General features: G+C 37.5%; 1 protein-coding gene across 2 annotated transcripts in view; it reads left to right on the top strand.

Moving 5' to 3' along the window:
• The window catches only part of WWC2 (WW and C2 domain containing 2), a 105,605-nt gene that overhangs the window by 50,631 nt on the left and 30,455 nt on the right, over positions 1-24,519 (top strand). For both annotated transcript variants that reach the window (XM_074822764.1, XM_074822765.1), the window contains exons 3-10: positions 2,571-2,774; positions 3,739-3,815; positions 8,449-8,528; positions 11,882-12,011; positions 12,638-12,784; positions 13,739-13,812; positions 17,652-17,894; positions 22,720-22,809. In XM_074822764.1, the coding sequence (XP_074678865.1) occupies positions 2,571-2,774; positions 3,739-3,815; positions 8,449-8,528; positions 11,882-12,011; positions 12,638-12,784; positions 13,739-13,812; positions 17,652-17,894; positions 22,720-22,809 (1,045 nt within the window). The remainder of the gene's footprint in view (positions 1-2,570; positions 2,775-3,738; positions 3,816-8,448; positions 8,529-11,881; positions 12,012-12,637; positions 12,785-13,738; positions 13,813-17,651; positions 17,895-22,719; positions 22,810-24,519) is intronic.

Raw genomic sequence — 24,519 nt, 5'->3', positions numbered from 1 at the left:
GAAGTTAGCGTGCAATTTTTAAAATGCAGGGTCACCTTTAACTTGTTTATGATTATCAGTATAAAAGATGTTAGCTCGTGTAATCATAGTATTGTTTTGCACATGCATCTTGGAGAGGCAAAAAGAAAATGTTTGATTGTCAGCAATACAAAATAATCTGCTGTTGATCAGCTTTGTCCTTCGCTTGCAGTCACAAGGACAGGGCATCTGTAGGCCACGTTTTAGAACTCTGCAGGCTACATTTGGTCTTTAGGCTGCATGTTGAGCAATCCTCACTTAAAACCAACAAGGCAATTACCTACAACATGCTCGAAGATGAGGCCTTCCAATCTTTTAAGATTATTCGGTGGCTGCTGGTTGCACTCTTAAAACACAATCACATCATTACATTCTTCTAAAAACCCAACATAACTGCATTTATCCTATTTGATCGTTGACCCATGAGAATCCTGCTTCATGCTCTTCATCCTGCTTCAACAAACAGGACAACTCTGGAAACTAGCACTTCTTATCTTGTGTAAATAACTGTGAACGTGGAGGTGTGTTAAAGCACAACAGCAATAAGTGGCCACAGATAGGGACATGTGTTGACCATTTAGGAGAGAAAAGGTATTGATTTGCTGCTTTTGTGTGCCTGATATCTTTGTGGAAAAGAGCAGGTGGCTATAAACATGGATATATGTGTGTGTGTCTGTAGCTATAGTTAGTTTCTTGGAGAGAGTGTTCCTGTTGGGGTTATTGGAAAACAAACTCTGTCTAAAGCCTCTCTGCTTTAATCTGCTATGCACCACACTTGGGTTTATGTGATTTATGCTCTTTATGCATCCATTGTGCACATCTAAGAAATACCTTTCCCAAGTAGAAATACTGTCATGTTTGTAAGTGGTGGAGGAGAGGGTGTTATATGTATTTGTTTTTAAAAGCATCAGCAGTTCCATAGGCACTGTCAGTTTGGGATTCCACACAATTAGTTTTATGGGATGCTGCTTTTTCTTTGCGTGTCTTTTTATGTGATATTAACACCAAAAAAGGCTTTTGAAAAACTGGTAGTCAGTCAGTATGGGAAATGGTTCTTACCCAGAACCTGTCCTTACCAGCTTTTGCTGTTACAAAATCTGTTTTCATATATGGAGTTGAAAGAGTGCCCTCTCCCCAAGAGTGTACTTCAGCTACAGTTTAGAGCAGTCAGATTGGTTCTGCTGCAGTTCTGTTTTCCCCTGATGTCTTCAGCCATGTGCTCCTGTTTTTTCCCGTCTGCAATGGTTCTCACAGTAAAGCAATTCAGAGAACTAAGTGGCAGAAATCTAATCCAGAGAATAAACTTCTTCTTTTTGCAGAAAAATTCTGAATTAAATTCTTTGTGCAGAAATACTTTAGTGTTGAATGTTACTTTCTATCTATGTAGATTTATAGTATGTAACTTTGAAAGAAAATGCAGTGTGGTGCGCATTTGCATTTAGATTTCAAACTTTTCATGGCTATGTCTTACAACAAAGTTTTTTGTACTTAGTACTGCTTTAAAGGAAGAATATTCATTGTACAACTTCAAAAAGTGCTGAACTAAGTCACGAATTAATAAGATGAACATTCAGCCTTAACTCTTCCTCTTTGCATGTTTACATTAAGAAAAAAGTACCTTAAAACCTACAATTAGATTGATCACATCACATACTTTCTTAATATGTATAAATATGTTATGTCTGATCTTCTTGTTTACACATTCTGTTGCAAGTCTGTCTTCTGTGTGGCTACTGGAGTTAAAATGGTTGACCTAAGCCCTTCATGAATTAAGGGCCTGTTCCAGCCTACTCATTTATATTACCTGGGTAGTCAGTGGAAAGAAGTAGACACCTCAAAAAAGCATTTTGGTCCCATGTATCTTGGGCACCTCTCCTTGATGGATTGAAGTGCCCTCTGAGAGTGGCCCTCTCTACTGACCAAAAAAGCAAGCTGTGTCTTGGATCAGATGCCTAGCAGGGATAGGGATAGAGTTAGGTGAGATGATCTGGAGAGTTAATGATCTTTTAGTTCAGTTACAGGGGAAAAGATAAAACCGTGTTCGTAGAGGGGAAGGAGAGAGATAACCACTATAAAACATGAATAACATATGTCTGTAAAGTTTAATGAAGTGGGGAGGAGGGGGGGTTGAAAGAAATGTAATAGCTAAGATTAGTTTTCATTTTTGTTCAGAAATGCATTCATTTTTTAAGGTGTCATTGAAAGACTTTATTGATCCAATTATTTCCATATACTGTGATGCAAAAAGTAAGTTTTTCCTTGAGTTTTAGGATGTTGTTAATTCAAGGTTGAAGATGTAGGAATGATCTACATAAGCATTTACCTATTGTACCCTAATTCCTAATTTTGCAATTGATCCCTTAAATACTGTTTCTTACACACACTATTGTAGCAAAGAAAAGCTTACGCGTAAAATTGAGCGTCTGCTTAGTAACGAAAGACAAACTATGGTTTAGACTTCTGTAACTGTGGATTACAGGCAGAGAAACAATTTGGCTGTCAACAGATTTCAGCAGAGATCTCTTTAAATCCTTTCTTTTTCTCCTATAAAGAAACAACACAAATAGAAGATCCCAGAAAACAATGGAGGCAAGAACAAGAGAGAATGTTAAAAGATTATCTTATGATAGCCCAGGATGCTCTCAGTACTCAGAAAGAACTGTACCAGGTGAAAGAACAGAGGCTAGCACTTGCACTGGATGAGTATGTACGGTTGAATGATGCCTACAAAGAAAAATCAAGCTCCCGTACAAGCTGTAAGTACAGTATGTAACTTCTTTGATCTGTGCCTTGCAGGAGTTCCTGTTTCTCTTTAGGATGAGTTTTCAAGGGTTGCTATGAACACCTTGTACTCTGGCTTTTTAGAGATGGCATCCCTACTTTTTTTTTTAATTTATTTAATATAAAGATATTCTGCTGGAGAGAACCCTCTTCTCTCTGATACAATTGAACTCCTTTGAGCCATAGTGTAGACAAGTTGGCTCTGAAATCTACTTTGTCAGAACAAAATTCTGCCAAATTTAGTTCAAAGTAAATAGGATCTCTTGCACTTCATGGCTGCATACTGAAATGACTCTACTGTGTTGACAGGTGTCTGCAATAGACCAAAAAGGGAATTTGTTGCTGCTTTATAAGAATAGCGTACAGTAATGTCATAGCCTGTGTGCTGTGATCAGGGTGAAGTAGAGATACATGTTACAATGCTGGGCAAAGAATTGGCATGGAATGCTGTTAGTGGCCTGTCGTTGGCCAAACATCTCTCTTGGAAGTAGACAGTGTGATAAAAGCAACATATACAGCTGCAGAAGAACTGAGTGGCAGACCTCTGAGGCTTCTGAATAAATCTTCTTCTGCTTTCCAGAAATCTCCTTAGAAATTACAAGTTCCAGGAAGAAGTGATCACAAGATGTCTCAGCTAGAACAATGGGAACAGAAAGCAAGGGGTAGAAAGCCAGGGAGAATGAGGTGCTACTTCAGGATCCTGGGATAAGCAAAGAGAGATACCAAATAGTGCTAGGGGAAAAAAGGGGGAAATTTTGATTGTTCATCAGTTATTGCCATCCTGCAATGCTGACTACTCTATAAAAGGATTTTTTTTTAAAAAAAGCATTATGTTTTTCTGCACTTTGTAGTTTTTAGATCAATGTGGATTCATTGAGGAAGGGACTAATTAATGATTTGAAAGTGCTTAAATATTTGTCCTTTTTTGTCTTAAAAAAGTGTTCTCAGGCTCCTCATCAAGCACAAAGTATGACCCTGACATTCTGAAGGCTGAAATCTCCACTACAAGATTAAGGGTGAGAGTGCTTAACTCCCATTCATTTGTATTCTGTGTGCAAAGTTTATGACTGTAGAATAAGCAAAGCTTGAACTAGCAGATGTATCTTGGTACGGAAACCTCCTAATATTCTCGTAAATACCATTCAGAGGTTTTTAATTAATTTTTAAAGCTGTCTCTGTTACTTTCAGATAACACATTTTGGGAAAACTTTGACAAATATTCTAATTAGATGTGAGTTTAAATAAATCCGATAACTATTTTCACTTGTATGGTTTTGTTTTTAAAAGGGAGAGTAAAAATCTTTAGGTAAAACTAGAAAAGTAGTAGGCCAAGGTGCACTGCAGCCAGATGACTTTTTACAGAATCTGCAAGAAATGCACCGTCACCTACGTCAACTGCCTCACAAATTTTTGTTGATTTAAAAACCACTTTTCAGTAATGGTGTGAAACTTTGCTGTGTTTTGTCAAAATGGAACAGTTCAGATCAAGAATGAAAGTTTGTGTTTGCATTTTGAAATTGGTAATGAACAAAAATCCATTATTTGGTCAACTGTGTTCAGTATGGTCACTAACAGACTCCATATAAGGAACTTGTATTCACAGGTTCATCTCTAGTGAATTTATGTTGAATAAGGAGGAAATGGTGTGGAAGATGTTTAAAATCTATATCAGGAGTTCATTTATTTAAGCTATGACATATAATGCTCTGTGGATAGCCTAGGCTTTCTGTAGTTAGTAATGAAAAAAAATTGGGTCAAACCATGTAGGTTAAAAGGGCAGCACCTCACAGCATAGTCCTTGGGTGAGGGCTGGAATACAGACTCTGCAGGAGCAGAAGCAGCACAAGCAACAGCAGTTACTCAGCTCTTCCATTGCCCCCTCCTGGTTTCCGCACAGAGCAGCACTGATGGAAGCCTCCGAGAGTAACATCTTCCTTCACCTGGAGTAAGAGTTTTGATTAGGAGTCTAAACAATTAATGTTTAAAAGCGACTGTGGAATAGCTCATTAAAATTTTAAAACCCAGTATAAATCAGGCATGGAATACACTGTAAAACTGGCATCTGGATGTTGCCTTCCTGGCTGCTTGTACACCTATTCATCCTTACCAGTCTCGATTTGTAGTCCCTTATCCTTTAAGGAGAAGCGAAGGTGGTTAGTGAGAGAACTTATTTCAACACTGGAAGAGGTGGGAGAAAAAAAAATGGTAAGCTTAGTAGGGAGAGTCAACAGCAGTAAGGATCCTGTCAGGAACAAGAATGAAGGCAAGTCAAGAGCTTCTTCCCAAAATGAGTGTAGTAGTAACAGATGTTCCCTTTGGCAAGGGGATCACTAGTATATTTGGAAAATTAAATGTTGTTGAAGAATAAAACCCATGACCAAATTTAAATATAGTCACCTACAAGTCAGAGGGGAAGATTCAGACATGGTCCGGTGCTCAGTTTTTCCTGTTTCTTAGCTGATCGCCTCTGATCGCCTGATCTTAGCTGATCGCCTCCCAGCTCAGGATGCAGAAACACTGAATCACCTCTTGGCTGCAAATCTACAATTTGTTCGCTAAGGAGAGAAGCAGATGTGTTAATCACAGTAATTAATTTTTTGGAGGTGCTCTCCTCTCTTCATTGTTTCTTGAAGTCAAGGAGCCTAATATCCTGCTGGATTCCAACACCTGATTTATTGGCATTACAAAGTCCAAGTTGTCCATGTGCCTAAAATAGGTGACCTTGTCTGCAGAGTTTAGAAGGGTGCAGTCCAAGAATATCTGTATCAGCATAAAGTGTGTTGTCATCCAAAGCCACTGGATATGAAAATCATTGAGATAAGAAAAAGCGGAGCCCTATGATGCTAGGGCTGGAAAGTGGTTTTCATGGAAGATGGCAGGAGAGGTATGACTGTTATCATAGTTTACCCTTATTTCAATGTTTGAGGATGCTTGCTAATATGCCACCTTTTGGCATTTTACAGTATATGCATGCGTGGTCTTAATGGGAAACAAAGTTAGTCATTAGTAAGCTGCTAGCCAGCTAGTTAAAATTTGCACATTATTTAGTGAACTATTAGGTCAGAGGTATTAAACTTGTTTCTCTCACACTGGCTGAGGCTTACTGGTATCATCAGGTTAATGGTGGCTGGAGGGCGGAAAGTCAGCATTCAAGGAAGTTCTGAATTGGCCTTTGGCCTTTTCCTTGTTAGCTGTGCTTAATATATGTATGTGGAGCCTTCTGGATACACGAAATGCCTATTGCGCAATAGGTCGTGAAGAAAATTTGGCGGAAATTGGACAGCTGTTAAATGAACTAAGGAGAAGACCTTTCTCACAAGATTAAAATTGAAGGATCTGATCCTGCAGTGGACTTTGAGTGGGGGAATTTGGGGTCTTAATTAGTAATCAGTAAGATAATTCAAACAACACAAAGCATATGTGTTACGCATATGAAGCAAATAGGGGATGCACCTTTATAAAATAACAAGGAGGGGTTTAGTACTCGAGTGCTAGAAATAAAAGGAGGTTGACACAGGAGCCTGCTTGAAGATGCAGTTGGAAGGAGGAAGCGAGTGGCCTGTCAGGTGACTTAAGATGATGTGCAGAAGCAGTAGGAAGGGGCTGAAGGATAAAACAAGTGAAGAGTTGTGAAAAAGAGGGAACTAAATGGAAGTTTTGAAGGAGAAAACGAGCATAAGAATAGTTGAGTGCGAGTGTGATGCAGTAAACACAGAGTCTGTATTATGATGTAGTTCATGTCCTTCTAGGATAATGTGCCTAACTCACATTTCTTGATAATGAAATGATGATGAATTATAGCAGAGGTCACTCAGAAGATGATCTTGAGGAAAAATGTAAGGGTTTCTGAGAGATCCAATCCTCTAAGTTGAAATCAAATGTGCCTTCTACTATTACTGTAAATTAACATTTCCAATTTAAAAAAAAAAAAGTTTAGCCATTCTGTGTTACTCAAAGAAGTTGGGACTTCTTTCATATTTTACACGTTACTTTAATAGGAACACAGAGGTGATATCTGTTCATTTTCTATAACCTTGATCAGAACACTTGAGAGATTATTCTTGGGGTTTTCGTGCTAGTGAGGGAAGAAATAGGGAGATCTGAATGTGTACTTAGAGACATTGTCTGTTTATCATGCTAACTGTTCAGTATGGTCAAAGTAAAAACCATTTTCTGCCAAGTAAAGCAACTAGTGATGATAGTTTCCAGAAGTCTGAACCTAACCCCTCATCTAGAGAACAGGCTTTGCTTTGGAGAAAAATGGAAGTTGAAAGCATTTTATTTCTGTCACTGAAAATTCATTAGCCAGAAGCTACAAACTTGAATGCCTAATTATCAGTCACAAACCCATACAAAGACCCCACAAATCACTTGTTATTTTAGACATACAAAACGTTTTAAGTCTCTTGGAAAGCTACAGCAGCTGCTGATGCTCAGTACTTTTAGTCACCTGGCATGTTGGGAATCTCACTTTTTTTTAAAATTTGAAGAATAGCACCAAATAGGAAGTCTAAGGGGATTTGGATACAAAAAGTCTTGTAGACATATCTTGAAATTAATCTCAGTTAAAGTGGTCAGAATTCTTCATTTTAATAGAAACCATTTTTCAGAAGAGTTGTGTATCTGAGGACCTATATGAAAACAAGCAAGAATTTCACAGTGGTAGGTGAGAACAGGGGACTTCCAGCAGGTTTCTCCATTTTTCACCTTCCTGATTGCAAAGTTAAAAAGCGTAACAATATCTGGCTAGTATGTAGAGTACAAACGAGCCAGGTACAGATATATAAATGCCAAAATTTGGGACTTTGCATTTCAAGGATGCATTTCTGTCTCTGTGTGTATGCTGAGGTTTAATTCTAATTTGTGTTAGAGTACTCTCATTTATAGGTGATCCAGAAACTTTGTTTTAGTATGTTTGGGAATTATGACATAAAAAATTAAATGGAGGATATTTTGACTTAATCTTGATTCATGAATATTTTGTAGTGTACTCATATCTGCTAACATCTGAAATAGCAATATTAAGATTAAAAAGCAATTGAGCATGTAAATTCAGGGAAACTAGGGAATGTTTTGCCGAAGACATTGCCATTAAATAAGTGGATATATTTGCGATCCAAATGTGTTTAGTGATGGTTGTCTTTGAATTAAATGATTGTGGATTATATATTTAGGGATCCAGTGTCTGTAAAGCTTTATAAGAAAGGGTGGGTCATAGGGAAAAAGAAAAAGGAGTCCACACTTTGTCTTTTAGAGTGCAAATGATTTGAGAGCTTCCTGGAATGAAAAAGTGAAAATATAATAAGCCTAAAAATAAATAGGCATGTCCCTGTAGGACAGTTGGAATGCATGCTTAACAAGTGAGAAGTAAATTACTTGTTAAAGTTCTCTCAGGTTTAATAACACAGTGTGGTATTGATACAAATAAGGAATGTGATTTAATCTGCTTGTGTCCCTTTAATACTAAAGCATGTTGCCCATAGACATTATGAAGAGAACAGATCCTTTTGTTTTTAATATGTGTCAGTAGAGCAATTTACTCTTTTTTTGTCTTATCTGATGTAGAGAATACATTAATTGTTCAAAGCCATATGTTACGCTGTTTAACAAGAGGAATTTTCTAACTCTTGCTTTGATTTAATACGCAAGGTTAAGAAGCTGAAGAGGGAACTCTCTCAGATGAAGCAAGAGCTGCTGTACAAGGAACAGGGCTTTGAAACACTGCAACAGTGAGTAAAAGAAATAGTTGAAACTGACTTAGTCACCCTTTTTTTTTGTTTGTTTTGTTGGGTTTTTTTTTTTGCATGGGATCGAATCCATCTTATGTGAGAGAATTATTGGGGGGAAAAATGAGAATCTACTTTTTGTTGTAGTTAGGAAGCAGGAAATCTGTAGAAATGGCAAACTTATTGTGCAAGTGTTAACATGACATCTGTTCCCCCTCCTGTTTTATTCCCATGAGGTAGCTTGTGTTGCAAAGAGGCAGAAAAAAGGGCAGTGGTTGAGGGTCCCAAGGAAGAATTTAGCTGCTTTGCATGTCCCATTAAAAAATTTTTTTAAGAATTTGAAAAGTTATTTAGGTCTTTCTTTCCTCCTTCCCCACCTCTAAGCTCAAAAGAGAGAGGAGGGTGCTGTTCTTGGAGGTATAAATTGTGCACAACATTGCAGAGTTTTTGAAATGAGTCACAATCTGAGGATTAGAGACCTGACTTTCTTTGTTCCAGTTGCTGGGATGCCTGGTGTCCAAAGGGCTGATGCTGAACCGGGTGAGAATTCTGGGTATTTAACCAGTTGGATTATTAGGTAATGAATTTTTTTCAGTCTGAGCACTCCCTGCTGCTCTTGACTTACAAAGTTGGGCCCTAAAATATTGAAGATTATTGGAACTGTCACCACAGAGAACTTGCTGCAGAGGAAACCTTGCTAACAAGTGTGTTTTCTTGACTAATGTAAACAGAAATTTATTAATGCTAGTCTTTTTCTGTATTGTGGTATGTACCCATACATTAAGGATACATTTAGATGGTAAAATGCAGAGCTGTGTGCTCTTAGTACACTAGTTCCAGTAGCAGAAGCAATGTTGCAGCATTAACGTAATATTGTCTGGATTAATTTACCCTTCTTCTCAGGACCTCCTTGTGTATGGCAGTGTACTGTCAGATAAGTAATAATCTCTATCCTGGAGAGCTTGCAGAATATATAGGGAAGATGGACAAAAGGTGGGAGAAGGGAAATGCATTTCCATATTCCAGGTAGAGTACTAAAATGCAGAGAAGTGATTTGCAAGGGATAACAGAGCATCTGTGTTCGAGCTGAGTCACTGGAGTTCAGTTCCCAGTTCTAACCAAAATGTCTTACAGGCTATTGCCTGTGTGTTTTAATAGATCAGTTCTATACAGCAGGAATCTTTTTAAGTGGGAGAAAAAAAATCTGGTCCAGGAAGTGGCCAATCATCATTATAGACATGTCAAAATGGACAAAAAATGTCTTTCTGGTATGAAGAGTTTGAAGTCAATTGGGAACTAAAAACCCTCAGCACCTTAGGAGGATGCCAGTCAAGTCTTTATCCTCCTTCATTTTGACTAAAATAGAAATGTAGGATGTTTGTTATTTAAATATATAAAGACTAGCAAGAAGTGAAGGGAGAAAAGGATAGTTGATTGAATTTATTTAACCATAAATCAGATTTCATTTGAAGCAAAATTTAGAAGAGGAAAGACGTATTGATTCTAAAGCTTAAGATAATAAAAACTCATGCTGCTGTCCCAGGATTAAAGGTTAGCCAATCATGCTGGTTTTATTATATTAATTCAACAATGAAGTATTGTTTTAAAGCAGCTTGCTCACAAGCCATTTTGATAGGAATCCAAAGCATGTTTCAGAAACTGTCAACAGCGTTCCACAGAAACACAATGGACGTTTGTTTTTAACATTCAGTCAGACACTTTCAAACAGTACTAATCCCATTAATTTAAAACAGGAAGACGGAATATCTTATATGTCAGAGATCCTTCTTGTCCATTTTTATTATATGCAGAATAAAGCAGTTGTGATTTGAATGTGGCACATCATATTACTAGGCAGCATGTGGTGTATTACCCAACTGCTCATTCATGATCCCAGTTGTTGGCATATGCTGTATCTGTTTGACCTTAGCAACCTGGTAAGTTCCCAAAAATTGAGAGTTTTCAGACAGTAAGTGTCTACCTATGAAAGAGTTTGAGGAACTTTGAAGCTGAAACAAATATATCCTTGAATAGGAATCTGAGTGCTGAGTCACATAGGTAATTTTCTTATACAAATGCAGTTCTAGTTTGCACAAAAACTGAAATGTGAAGAAAGAAAAACAGACATGCTCACAGCTTTAAAGACCACTTTAGAACCTTGATGATATCTTTGTGCACAAAACTGGAAGAAAAGTAGAATACAGTTACAGGTGTTTCGTGGGACTTGCTGTTCTTGCAGGGGATGCTTGAGATCACTTCTGATCATTAAAATGTTCGTTCATTCCTCACAAGGTTAATGTCTTCCATGATGGATGATGATAAAAACAGAAAACCAATTGCATTATAAAAGAATGTATTCTCTTCTAAATGCCTGACTTTTATGAAGGTGGCTGTTGGTTTTAATTTTGTGAAGCATAGCTGCAGTAATTTCTATGATGCTATGAAATGCTCCAACTAGACATCATGTGTTTACAAACGGTACTTCTTGAAGTAAATATGGAAATACTAAAATGAAATATCTTTCTAAGTTTAGGGGCTTTTTGTTATTTTCAAGTTACAGTTTTTAAAATCATTAATAGTCCAGGAATTTAATAGATTATCTGGTGTATGACATATGATATCAATTATTGAGAGATTTTTGTGAATACAGAGCACCTGGTGACTGGCTGAGCAGAACAGCTGTTCCAGACGGTTAATGCTGAGGATTAGGGTGAATGAGAGGAACGCCGAGACAAGAATGGTGCTGGTTACGTTTCTTCTCTACAAGGCTGATTAGTACCAAGAAGCTTGTGTGTCTGCCCATGTCATGATGTGGGTCTGGGTAGAGGAATAAATTTTGCTTCTGTAAGGATCACAGTTAATAGTGTGAAAGGGGCTTCTATGCTGTAGAGAGTTATGGTGGGGATGGGAATTTTGATAGTGTTGTCAACAGTAACGGTATACTCCGGCTGGCATGTGTAGGAGTCTTCAGTGCTCTGTGCACCTTATGTCTTTAAGACTGGATCAACTAAAATTGCTTGTGAATTCTCTGCCTTTGGTAAGGCTCCAGTAGTTTAGCTGAGGTGGTTTTAAAGCCAACAGGAGTATTTTTCCATGAAATGTCGTGATGTCAGCAAAAGCTCTTCACTGGACACTGTGCGTGTGTTAGATAGCTTGATATTTTTGCCAAGGATTTAGTAGTAAGTATTTTAATGAAGACTTCAATGTCCTTTTTCCTCTTTGTGTGTCTGTTACAGGAAATGGTATCTCTTATCTCCTTCCCTTCTGTTCTCTAACTATGCTTCTGCCTGAAGCAGAACAGCAGAGATGTTAGTATTATTTTTTGTATATGGTATTAATATTCTCTCTTTCCACAGAATTGACCAAAAAATGTCTGGAGGCCAGAGCGGGTATGAACTGTGTGAGGCCAAAGCCATCCTGAGTGAACTGAAGTCCATCAGAAAGGCGATAAGTTCCGGGGAGAGAGAAAAACAAGATTTAATGAAGGTATTTTGAACGGCTGACATAAGTTTTGTGTGGATTTGTTTTAACATGACTCACTTTCCTGATGATAAATACTTTGCATTTTATACTTTTTAAGGGACTCTCAAAATTCTTTGAGCCAAGCTAGTATTAAAATCAATTTTCAGATGCAGAAACTGAAGCCTGTGACATTCCTAGTTCAAAAAGCCCCTCTGTGAGTCAGAGAATATAGATTTCTGAACTTGTATGTAAGGTACAATGCATATGTTACCTCTAAACCACAATTTAAAATATTGTGGACAAAATTGAATTCTAAATTGCCTATTTCCATTTCTGAAAGCAGACCTTTATACTCAGCCAAATATTTAACTGGTTGAAAATGTAAAAGAAAACCAATAAAAAAACAAACCCACAAAAACGAGAGTAGTTTTAAACCTGCAAGTAGTTTTTACGTTATCACAGGTGTTGGTCACCCTTAGTGTCACCTACCAACTGCTTGATCAAAAGGGTAGTTTGCTTAATATGAAGTAAACCCAGAATTTTTATATTGGAGTTTTTATGTAAACATCTCTTGAAGATAAACGGATATAAACATGGTAAAGTGCAAAGGAACTTTAACACCTCCTCCTCCTCCTCTGTTTCCTGGACAGAGTCTTGCAAAGCTGAGAGAGAAATTCAGTCTTGACCAAACCATTGGGACATCTGAACCAGACTTGAATTCCAGCTCTGTAAACTCCCAGCTGTGTTTTTCTAGACAAACTCTGGATACAGGTTCTCAGACTGACATTTCTGGTGAGGTGAGCTTTTTTCCATTTTGTCAAATGTAAAGAGAAATTGAATCGGAATGCTGCGGTTAATGGAGTTGGAATCAAATGGTTGTTTACTCTTGCTAACAGGTGTATACGTATACATGTTTGAGAGAATTACTTAGAATCAGTTTATCTGATTATTTTTTTTCCCTTAAATTTTAAATCAAGATTCAGATAAACTTTATATATTTGGCATGAAGCATTTATGACAGTCTGATTTAATCAAATAGTTCCAGTACAGTGAAGAGCAGCAAAAGTAGATAGTATTGTTTGTATCTGTCTATGATATGTTTCACATTACAGACTTAATTCAGTATTAAGATGTTTTTAATTTTCAGAAACAAGATCTTGGAATTTGAATGTGCAAATTTCATTTCACGCAGCTGAAAAACTGTTAGTGGAACTAGTTGTTCAGTAATTCATTTAAACCTCTGTTTCACTGATGGTATGTTTTACATACACAGAAGGCTGTGCTTAATTTTGGTACCTTCTTTGAAGTTCTGTGAGCTAAGTTTATAAGGAAGAGACTCTACAAGGTTTTCCAAAGAGCTGAGCTTATCTATGTTTTGTAGTAAATTTATTGAAGTCTTGCTTTGAAATGCACTGATGTAGTTCTAAATTCTGAGTTCGGCAGAGTTAAAAGTAGGAGATCAAAATTTTAGGTGTAATCACTGCAAGAATTCTTTGAAAATGCTCTTTAATCTGATCGAATATGGACAGTTGGTAGTGCAGTAGTTAAAAATAGACAAACTGGATCAGAAGAAAACAGCACTGTTTTGTACATCTGAGTAGATCACTAACTAGGCATCTAACAGCAAGTGTGTGGCTGCTGGTGGGTGTGGGTTTTTTTTAAGTTTTTCTAGTGGGTGCATAGGTTTTGTTGATTCATTTAACAAATTTACACAGTAATGAGGCTAATTTGTGGGTTTTTTTCCCCAACAGGTTGGAGGAAGAGGTAGATCAAATTTAGCAGAGAAGGTCAGACTAAGTCTTCAATATGAAGAGGCAAAAAGAAGGTAATAGCATTAGTTGCTTTGATAAGTGAGTCTCGAGTTGGGAAGGTGCCTGATGACTGCAGCACCAACCTTGTGCTCGGAGTGACATCTAGTGGGAGGCTCGCCAGAGGCGCCGTGGGCATTTCTGCAAAGTGTTTCTTTTCCCGCAGAATGCAAGCGGACTCTCAGGAGCAGCCGGTGCTTTTGAACAGCAGGTTTTACATTTAATGCGAAGTTGAATGTGTTAAGAAAATGCAGACAGTGACCAATTAATGGTAGTTCCAGGATTAAGGGAATAGAGTGAGCTGGCTTTCCACTGAAAAGAATCGCCAGGTTATTTATGTCCATTATAGCCTTCTTTGGGATCATCATTTCAGTTTACTGTGCCACTGAAGGCTCTTCAGTTTTAGGTTGCTTCAGACTTATAGCACAGATTTAGTTGGCTTAATTATTTCTTTTTCCACTGGGACTTTGAATAATTTAAATACTTGTTATCACTGTGGGATTGGGTGTTTTTTAATGAGTTTAACCTGAGGAGAAAAGAAATCGGGAACTGCTCCACTGATGAATGTGGAATGCCTTTCAAATAAAGTTCTGCAGTGGTTGCTTGTGAAAGCAGTGCCATTTTGATGAATTGGCACAGTGCTGAAGAATGGGCATCAGAAAGCAGAACATTCGGGGTCAAAATGACATGTCTTCTGGTGCACCAGAAGTGCTGCAATAATATGAGGGGAAGATGTACTATTTAGAAAAAAAAAAAGGGGGTGTGTGTGTGATATCTCTCTTAATAATATATTAATGGTGTTGTATTACTTTCTGATATTTTATACAAAACTAGCGTCAGCTATTCAGAAACCTTATAGTTTTTGTTATGGAGGTGCTTTGTAATTTAAGGAGAATATAAATCTAGAAAGTTATCCCACACCCAAAGTTCCTTTTTTACTATAAAGAACTAAACAAGGCAATAAAATAAAACACAGCATTTTTCCCTAGATGAAAACTGTGCCTAAAATGCCATTTAATCTGAGATTTAAGTATAATTTCACTTGAAATACTGTGGCATGGTCAATTAGAAAACTAGGAAAATAAATTTGCAGTTTATAAGTACGAAGTAAAGGCATAGTTAGTTTTCATGTTTTAAAGTCAGGAGGCTGCACAACCAACGCTTTTTTTGCCTAATTTCAAATATATTCCCTCCTCATACACAGTAGTAGCTACCATCCTTGCCGGTAACAACAGTAAACTTTTATATCCTCATTACGGATCATAAAACTTTATTATATAATCAATGCGTTCATCAAAAAGTGCTAAGGCTATTGTGTTTGTTCAGTATTGAACATGTATGATTTTGGCTCAGAATCATCATGTACATAATAGTAATTGTCAGATGGTGTTTTAGATGCAGATAGATGGCATTTTTTCTCAGACATAATTGATCCAAAACCAGATCATCTTCTGTTTTGACTACCATCTTGATACCAAGAAGTCCCAGCATTGTGTCTTAGCATTCCTTTGTAGGAAGAAGAAAATTCCTGGCAGTAAAGTTTACCCTTTCTACCTTGGAAAAAAAACCCCTACATACTAGTTTGCACAAAGTTCAGTACCTAATTACATACCCCCCAGTTGTTATGGCCATTGTAATCATCACTATAATTTAATAAGTATTGACCATCTTTTCTGAAATATTAAATGTGCAAATTCTAAGTTGTTTTGTGTTAAAATAACTGAGAGGATCTTTCAAGTGAACTTCTCTACTTGAAAATTATCAGATAATTTTGTATGTTGCATATTTTATGTTGCTTAGCCAGCAGAATGACTTGAAGAGGTGGAATGTTGATGTTAACTATACTACATACAGTTGCAATTGTTATTCAAAAGGAGATAGAGCATGCTGACAACCTTATCCTGATGCGTTAAAGATCTGGCTAATATTCCTTGTTGACCTGCTGAGCAAGGACTTCCGCAGAAGAGTGAGACCAGTTCAGTTTTCATATCCATCTAGTCCTTTGCCTCTCTGAGGCAGCTGAAAAGAGTGTCAGAGCAGAGAGTTGTCTATAGCTGAGGGAGCAAAAGAACTGTTCGGAGATCACCATTCCATCCCATAAGCCATCAAACAGCTGTCAGTAACAGCTACTTTCAGAACACAGTTAGCTAGAACCAGTGACCTGGAGATGAAAGTCTTAACATTTCATTATCCATCTGAAATTATTTGGTTGTTTTCCCTTTGAGTATTGCTGCTCTATAAAGAACTGTTGAATATAAATGATATATGTAACAGCTGCAAAGTATGTTGAAATGCTTCATTTCATTTCATCTCACCGTTACGTTGTGGTAGCACTGCTGATAGTATTTCTGTTTATTATACATTGTTTTTCTGTGAAAATACCCTGAGTGAAACTTGTTCTTGCAGGGGTTTGGTGGAAGTATGGGTTGTTTTCATTTCTGAAGCTGATGTTTTTGTTTGAGGTGCAGATGAGAAGGAAATGTTACCTATGGAAAAAGAAAAGGGAGTGGTTCCTCTTAAGCTTCTAGTATAAGCAATGGGATAGTTAGATTCAACATTAGCTATTCTTAGCTTTGACCATAAATAAAAGCCTTAATGTACTGTAAAATTAGGCTGGGGATGCAAAATAAGCATGATATTATTAGTTTTGTTAATCACAAACTAGAAAGAAGAAAAACATTTTCATAGAAATCTGTTGGAACTACAGAAAGATTATACATACCAAATTATCTGTGTGTATTATGAAGTATGGCATGGGTCATTACCTTAAGTGGTGCCTGGTAACACTGAAGTTGCACAGACTTATAATATCAGTTGTTGAGCTGACTTAGGTCTATTTAACTATGGCAGTTACAAATAAATAAAAGTAACAATCAGTTTCTCTTACCCTAGATTGTATGGGAACATTTTTCTATCTTGACTCTTTCTCTGCCTTTTTCCCAGCCTGCAAGAAATAGGTGCAGAAGGCTAGGAGCTGTTACATAGTTCAGAGCTTCCATATCTTTAGCTATGCAGCTGGTTCAGGTGTGGCTAAGGCTGGAAGTGACTGGACGTTACCATCTTACTAGATATGTGGCACCTATAGCAGGAATTTTTAGGCTTTCCCAGTGGATAGTGAGTCTTCATTGGAAGACCAGCACCAATATGCTGCTGAGCCCATAGACAGAATAATTATGGAGACTGAAACTGGAAATAACTTGTCTTGATCAGGACTGAGCTATAGTACAATAATAACGTAGGGAAGTTTCTGCTTCTGTTATATGTGTATATCTATGCAGTAGGTATGGATAACCAAGTCTTGGGTGTCTTAACTCTGTGATTTCACATCTGCAATGGGAACAGCAGTTGCACAAATTCAATCTTTTGAGTTAATAATCTCCTTTCTCTTTAGGTAGCTGCTGTCCTATTACCTTTTATTTTAATCACATAGAAGAGAAATGCTTTTGCCTTTTAAGATATATGAATGCTGCTTAAGTGAGCACTTGCTATGGTGCATGTTCTTTAGGAGCAGTCAGCCTCCAACAACTTAGGAGAAATCTATCCTCCTATTCAATGAGTACAGCAATGAGTGCCACTACTATGTTACCAGGCAGATTGCTTTCAATAAAGCTTTTATTAACCTTGTGACTTCAACTTGGCATTGAAACAGGAGAAACTAATTTTTAATACATATGCATATTGCTGTTGGCCTGGATAGGTGGCTTGCTTTTCTGGCGTAGTCTGCATTCGTGTGAAGCAAAACTAATTAAAAGTATGGCTTTGAGTAGAAAATGTTGTTATATCCTGATATCTTCTCTCTTTCCTGGGATTTGCGTGCTGTGCTGGGCTCAGACAAATCTGCTGTGTTTTATTTTAGCATGGCTAACTTGAAGATTGAACTCTCTAAGCTAGATAGTGAAGCCTGGCCTGGGGCACTGGATGTGGAAAAGGAAAAACTGATGTTAATCAATGAAAAAGAAGAGCTTTTAAAGGAACTCCAGTTTATTACACCACGCAAACGTACTCAAGATGAGCTAGAGCAGCTAGAAGCAGAAAGGAAGAGGCTTGAAGAAGAGCTGCTGTCTGTAAGAAGCACACCCAGTCAAGCACTTGCTGAAAGGTAAGGGGTTGTCTTTTGCCAATACTAAATGTTGCTTTCTGCAGTCTAACCTTTGTACTCATTACAGACCCTGAACTATGCCTTGATGGGCTGTTTTCCTTCAGTAACTCTTCTATGTAGATTTTAATTAAATTTGTTATTAGCCCACTGGGCAGAAACACAAAGAAGTCTTCTGTACAGTGAGAGAACGTGAACACCCTGTATGTGCTCTGCGATATCAGTTCTCTGTGTTTGTTACCAGCATGAAAATGTCTGTGACAGATGTTAAATAACTGAGGAATGTCAACATACCAGCAGGAGGGCAATACATCATTCACTCGTTTCTGATAATAGCTGTAAACTATTTGAACTCAGGTTACAAAGATTATCTTGATTGTTGCAACATCCCAAGCCTTTCATTGTGAGTTTTATTACATAAAAAAACGCAACCAAAAGGGGGGGTGGCAGGAGTTCAGAGGAGAATTATAATTGCTGCAAAACTTTCCTAACTTTCTGCTACCTAACTGGTAACTGAAGCAACTCCCACAATAAATTGTTTCAGCCAGATTCAGAGTTTGAGAAAATCAAAGATGACTGTCACAAATGGACTTTTTATCAACTGTAAGTGGAAATAAATTTATGGGCACCTCTAGCACATATAAAATGCAATAAACACAAAATGTCATTGTGTGTATCAGTGTAGTATGCCTTACTGAAGTAATACAATCAGTATTGTAAGCCTTTCCTACTTCCCTCTGCTAGGAAGCACCTGATGTTTCTCCAGTTTCACTGAATGGCAAAATTCCTGTTAGTGACATTAGAAGCTGGGTCCTAAACTGCAGCTGAGTAGTGAGGAAATTTTTTGTTTACGGAGTACATATGTGTGTGTTAGGCATGATTTTTAAACATATTTGTACACTTTATAATAGTTTAAACTGCACTGATAATCCAGACATGTTTTAGAAGAAGGGTTATGTGCTACTGGAACTATATTTTTACAGGAGAAATTACCTCTTTGTGTTAGTAGTATCTAAAGTACCATGGATCTGTTGCTTTTTGACTTTCATTAATAAATGGAGAATAAGGGGTCAATAATAAAATCACATTCACAAATAAATAATTTGCATCTAAGATTTTGATAGTATGCTGTTATAGCTAAATCTTGATTTATGCTGTAAATAGGTAGTTTGTTTCTTAGTCTCATGTTTTGGATTTGCTTGTTTAGTGACAAAGGAAATTCTGCACCTGACTTTTCCCATACATGTCAGATGCCAGACTTGGAGTACCAGGGGCAAGTAAAATTGTCTCCCACTGTCAAGAAGAAATGAAATGCCAGATTTTTTCCATGTATAGTGACACAACTAGATAGAGCTTAGATTTTTTTTTTTTCCCTCCCTGAAAATGTGGAATTTTCTGAGGTTACAGCTGCTGGTTGAGGTAGCATTTATGGTGGCTTCTGGTTTGCTTTTTTGCTATTCCAGTGAATCTCTAGTGAATGTCTACCTGCTGTTTATCATATTAAAACTGTCTCCCTTGATGACTTCAGAGCACTTAAATTCTTTCACGCCAGGCTATTTTGAAGATTATTTCTGGTGTGTCTGCTATAAACATAAAGAAAATCTTCATTTTGTAGAAGGATTCAGATGGTGAAACTTTTCCTGAAATTTTAATTTGAGAAAAGGATACTATTAAATGTATCAGATCAACCATCAGCATTTTCTTTCTTGGAGATGAGGAAGATTCTTCTCTCTGTTATCAGTAGAGAAGCTGCACCATCTTCAAAGTGCTGCACTGTTGCTGCATTACTATTCTCTTTCATGAAGTTTCATGGATGCCTGAGGTTTCCAGTGTTTTCACAGGTACTGTTAACAGAGCAGCAGTGTAAGAAGCTATGGATTGTATCAGAGCTTGATGTGACAAGGGTTGTTTGGTTTGGTTTGGGTTTGGTTGTTTTCAGTTTTGTTTTTTCTAAAGGGGGAAGAAACAGAAGACTTGCTCTGACTTAAAACAAAAACATAGCATAGCCCTCAGTTATTTTGGAGTAGTATGCTGAAATTGCCACTAGTAGATGTACTCGGAATCAATTTACAGAAGGAGGGTATAAATCATAACATATCAGCTTCAAAAAAGCAGACAGGGCATACTCTGACTGCTTTAAGAAGCCTTCCAGCAACTATATAGAAATAACTGGGTCATGGAACTGTTGAGAACTGTTTGCTACTTCTCTTGCTACTTGCCTCTGCGTTCATGTCAGGGAGATTCTATCACTGCTTTAGACCTTGGCAAAATCTAAGTAATCACAGGCATTTAAATGGATGCATGATTTAATTACTTGATTGTGCTGTTGCCTGCAAAACTGGCCCCTGCCCTTGTACCGGTCATAAACATGTCCATGTGAGTTTGCATTGAAAGGTGAGGTATGTGCTCTTTATCTTTTTACTGTATTTTTTTAAAGATTCTATGCCCCTCTCAGCATCACAATTTAAGATCAAAACCAGACAAGGATGTCTCACTAACACTCCAGTCGCTCCTGCAAGGAGTAATAGGTTAATTATAGGTTAATATAGATAGGAGGGGTGCAAACAGGAGAGGTTGAGAGGCCCATGTCAGAATAGATAACACAATAGCTGTTCAGGTGTTTACATGGGTTTGGGGATATTAAAGTTGCTTGTGCTATAAAGAAGGAAGGCTCATTGTTTGAAAATTTTGGAGGTATTTTGTTTATTTGTTTTTTTAATATGGCCTGATGTGAAATGAAAAAAAATTCCTTGAATCTCAATTTGTTGTGAGATAGTAAAATTATTTCATGCATGTCTTGGAACTTCCAGTAGTGATTTCATCATCTAGATTGTGTTTGTGGCTTGTGACTAACATCTTCCTGAAATTTACCTACAGGTGTTAATACTACTTTTTTTATTACTAGTAGATGAAATTACATCCAGGAAACAATTTTTTTCAGGTGCTATATTATATGGGATAAATTACATTTTATCAACTTCTTTAAGATGATAAAGGAAAACAAACTTTTGCTTGTGCTTTAGAGGAAAAAAACCTAACAAACCTTTTAGTTTAATAGTACAAATTCAGTGGAACAACTATAGGTGTCTGGTTTGAGGACTCCAGTCAGAGAACTTTCTAAACTTTTAATTTTCTTTCTTGCCTTTTGCCATTAGTAGTTGAACACATATAGCAATTTTTGTGCCTCTTCCCTGAAGATAAAATGATAGTTCACTATTGAAAAGCCACAAAAGAGCTAGTGAAGAGCAGTCTTGCTTGGGAAAAGCAGGATAGATTAGGCCTTAAAAGAAGACAGAAGGCATTGATAAATAGTAAAATGGTAGGAAAGAGTGTCTGATACCACAGATGAGCGTAATTCTTGGTTTGGAAACCCGTGTGCGTATGTCTTCCTGAGCAAAGAATGAAATACCATGTATGCTTTTAACAGTCTTAGCAGGTATTGGTAGATGAACACATTATTGCAGTGTAAGAGCACACGCAGCGTAGGCAGTGGAGTGGAAGTTCACACCCTGGCTGACCTCGGGGTAACTTATTCACCTTTGCATAACCCAGATTTGCTCGATGAATAAGCATGGGTGTAAGCAAGTGCATTTCACGCTTTGCTGAATTGAGGACTTAATGTCTTTTTACTGGTATCTGACACTCAAAGAGAGTGAATTCTGGGAATTCTCGAGTATTTCATTCAGTTTGCATAAGAAAGCAATGGTTGATTTTTGGGTTTTGTTCTTCAAAGTGTTCTCTGCATTTGAATTTTAAGTTATACATCCTTGAGATGCCAGAAAGGCCAAAGGAATGGTTTCTGAGAACGAACATCAACTTTTTTTTAAAAAAGGAGGGGAGGTAATTTCTTGTCTCTCAGATTAGTTGCTTGAGAACTTGACATGCATCAGTTGACTGAGCAAGGGCTAGAGGAGAATATACTAATCCACAACTACAGGAGGGTTTTAGCTGAATCCACTGAGGGAAAGCAATTTATTTGGTGTTGTAAATGGAGTGATAAAAGGGAATTATAAAAGGAAAAAAATCAGTGTAAAGATTCGTGAATCCTTTCTGCTAGCAGCCAGCCAAAAGGAATGGGAGAGTTCCACCATTTGTGGTTTAAGAGCTACACTAGATAACTGTGCAGGAGGCAATAAATCCTGCTTTTTCATGAAGGCAAACCTTGATAATGAGCATTACAATGCTGTGTGGGTCTGAGGTGATGACAAAACTGTTGGGGATGTAGAAATCTTTACCAGGGACTCCTGAATATGGTCCGTCATCTCAGAACCTTGTGCTTGAATGCTGCTTTGATTTACTGTGCTTTGTCTCTATATGAAGACTTGGAAATCAAAGGGAATGCGTTAATTTTAAACTTCCTGCAGTGCTACCCCAAGTTACTGCATTATCAGAATACTGGTATTAGCGTTCTTTTGGGTTTTTTTCTGAAACTATATTAAGTGAGGAGCCAGTCCACAGCATGGCTTTTTATAACTGTATTAGTGCAAATCTTACCTGAAGTTGCAGCTATTTTCCCAGGGCTCATCTGTTACTTTTTTATTGGGTGCACGTTCCTCTTGGTAAAGTGTGAATGTACCAACACTCTGATTGCTTGTACACTCAGCAGGTTTGTTACAGTGTCTAGTATTCTGCAGGTAAAGCCATTCTGCTGAAGTGGTTAGGGGTTTATGATAGGACTGAGAGCTAACAGTCTCTTGGATTTTAGTAGTGCGCAACCAGATGAAAATATGAGGGATCTTTACTTTGTTTCTGTTTTATCTACAAAGTATTTTAGCCTCCAGATTATTTTGTAATGCTTTCCTATACTTACATGTACCTCTCTTTCCAGATTGAAATTGGAGGAGAGAAGAAAAGAGTTGGTACAGAAACTTGAAGAAACTACGAAGTTAACTACTTACTTGCATTCACAACTTAGGAGGTGAGACTGTAATGCATGATGTAAAACCTGTTTGTAGCAACAAGCTAGTGGACCTGGATGTCTCAACTTCATTCTTAGGTTTTTCTTTTAGCTGGAAGCTGAACAAAATTTGTTTAATATTTAAGTAAGAAAATGCAAGTGTAATAGCTTCAAGCATTTTGTCACCATGCAAATCTGGTGTACCTTTATAATTTCAGTAAGCACTCAAGACTGGATCGAGTTGATTTTTTGCACAACTTCCATAATTAAGCAGGCAGACATTATTTTGCTTCAATGTAAATAAATAAGTAAATCAGGAGTTCTGTAATTGGTCATATGCTCAAAATCCTGTCATTGAGGAGACCAAATTGTTTCTCAGAGTTCTGGCTAAAACGTGTTATTAGAACTGTGGCCCTTACGTAATAACTGGAGAGGCTTCATGAGTACATGCATGGTAAATATTTATGTGATTCTGGCTTTATTCTTCAACACTGACTTATGCTTTCTGTAGACAGAAATGTATCCTCAGCAGGATATTTTTTTTCCTGACAGTCATTAATTCAAAATCTGACTCTGGATTTATGAAATTCATAGTGATAACAAGAAAAGTAGTGAGTTACAGCAACTTGTGAACTCCAAACTCATTTCTCTGATGGGAAATTTAATATTTAATGATACATGTCCTAGGGAAGAGTTTCTCTCACTTCTGGACTGTTACCCTGGGCTACCAAACCATGTGTCCGTTATATTTATTTAGAAAGTCCTGAATTTTCTTGCATGTCTTGGTGGGTTACACTAATCAGAATGTTTACCTATTGTCTTAGAAATCAAAACGGGACTTTAAGAGGAAAAATGTTTTTAAGCATTGTGTGAAGGTATAAGCCATGCCATCCTATTCCTTGGATCTAGGCTGGCTTAGCTATTTCAGACATCTCAGCCAGATCCCATAAATTACATCTTGATTGGTTATTAGTTAGGGAAAGAGTCTTTTATATTATTTTTTAAAGTATTTTGTGCTTGTGTTCATTTGGACTTTTGGGAGTCTCTTTGTCCTGTTAAAAGCAGTTTTCTAGCCCAGTGGCAATTTTTTTAAAGCTGGTAGCTCTGTTATTGTTCAGTAAACATTTTTTAAGTGTTTAGAAAGGGCTGCCTTGAATTATTTTTCCTGACTTTTTTTCCCAGCAGAATCCTCCTGAGCCAAGGCAGTAGTAACACTTAGTTTCTCTGGCCTGACAGGGCTCCTTATTTTCTGTTATTAACAAAAGATTGCATGTTATGAACTTTGGCATACTTATGTAGTTGGATTTATTGTGCATGTAGAGTGTGTGTTGTCTTACAGATGTGAAGCAGTTCTGCTATAAGTTGTCTCCTTCTAGCTGCCGTCTTTCCCTGGTGCTTGGGTGGAGGGCAGGCTGCATAAATTGCTCTAGAGGTGGCAGCGCTCCTCTGCTGCCATAACCTCCTCCTGGGGATCCCTTTCCTGTCACGTTGACCCCATGAGTGCCCACATCAGAGTGGAGCAGGTCTTTGAGGGAGTACAGCAGCTGAGAAGGCTGGACCAGTTTGTCAGATCTGCAGCCTTCTCCAGAAGAAAAGGGACTTTGGCAGCAGGCTGTAAGCTGGATAGATTGCTCTGATAGTGTGCAGGTTGGGCACATTGGTCTAAGCCAAGTATGGGAGCTTAAAAAACATAATGCCCCAAGCAGCATTCAGTTGTAAATAGTTAAGTGC

Source organism: Strix aluco, chromosome 4 (genome assembly GCF_031877795.1).
Source record: "Strix aluco isolate bStrAlu1 chromosome 4, bStrAlu1.hap1, whole genome shotgun sequence".
In the NCBI taxonomy this organism is placed as follows: domain Eukaryota; kingdom Metazoa; phylum Chordata; class Aves; order Strigiformes; family Strigidae; genus Strix; species Strix aluco.
Note: the sequence above shows the minus strand (reverse complement) of the source record. Positions and strands in the feature narration are given on the sequence as shown.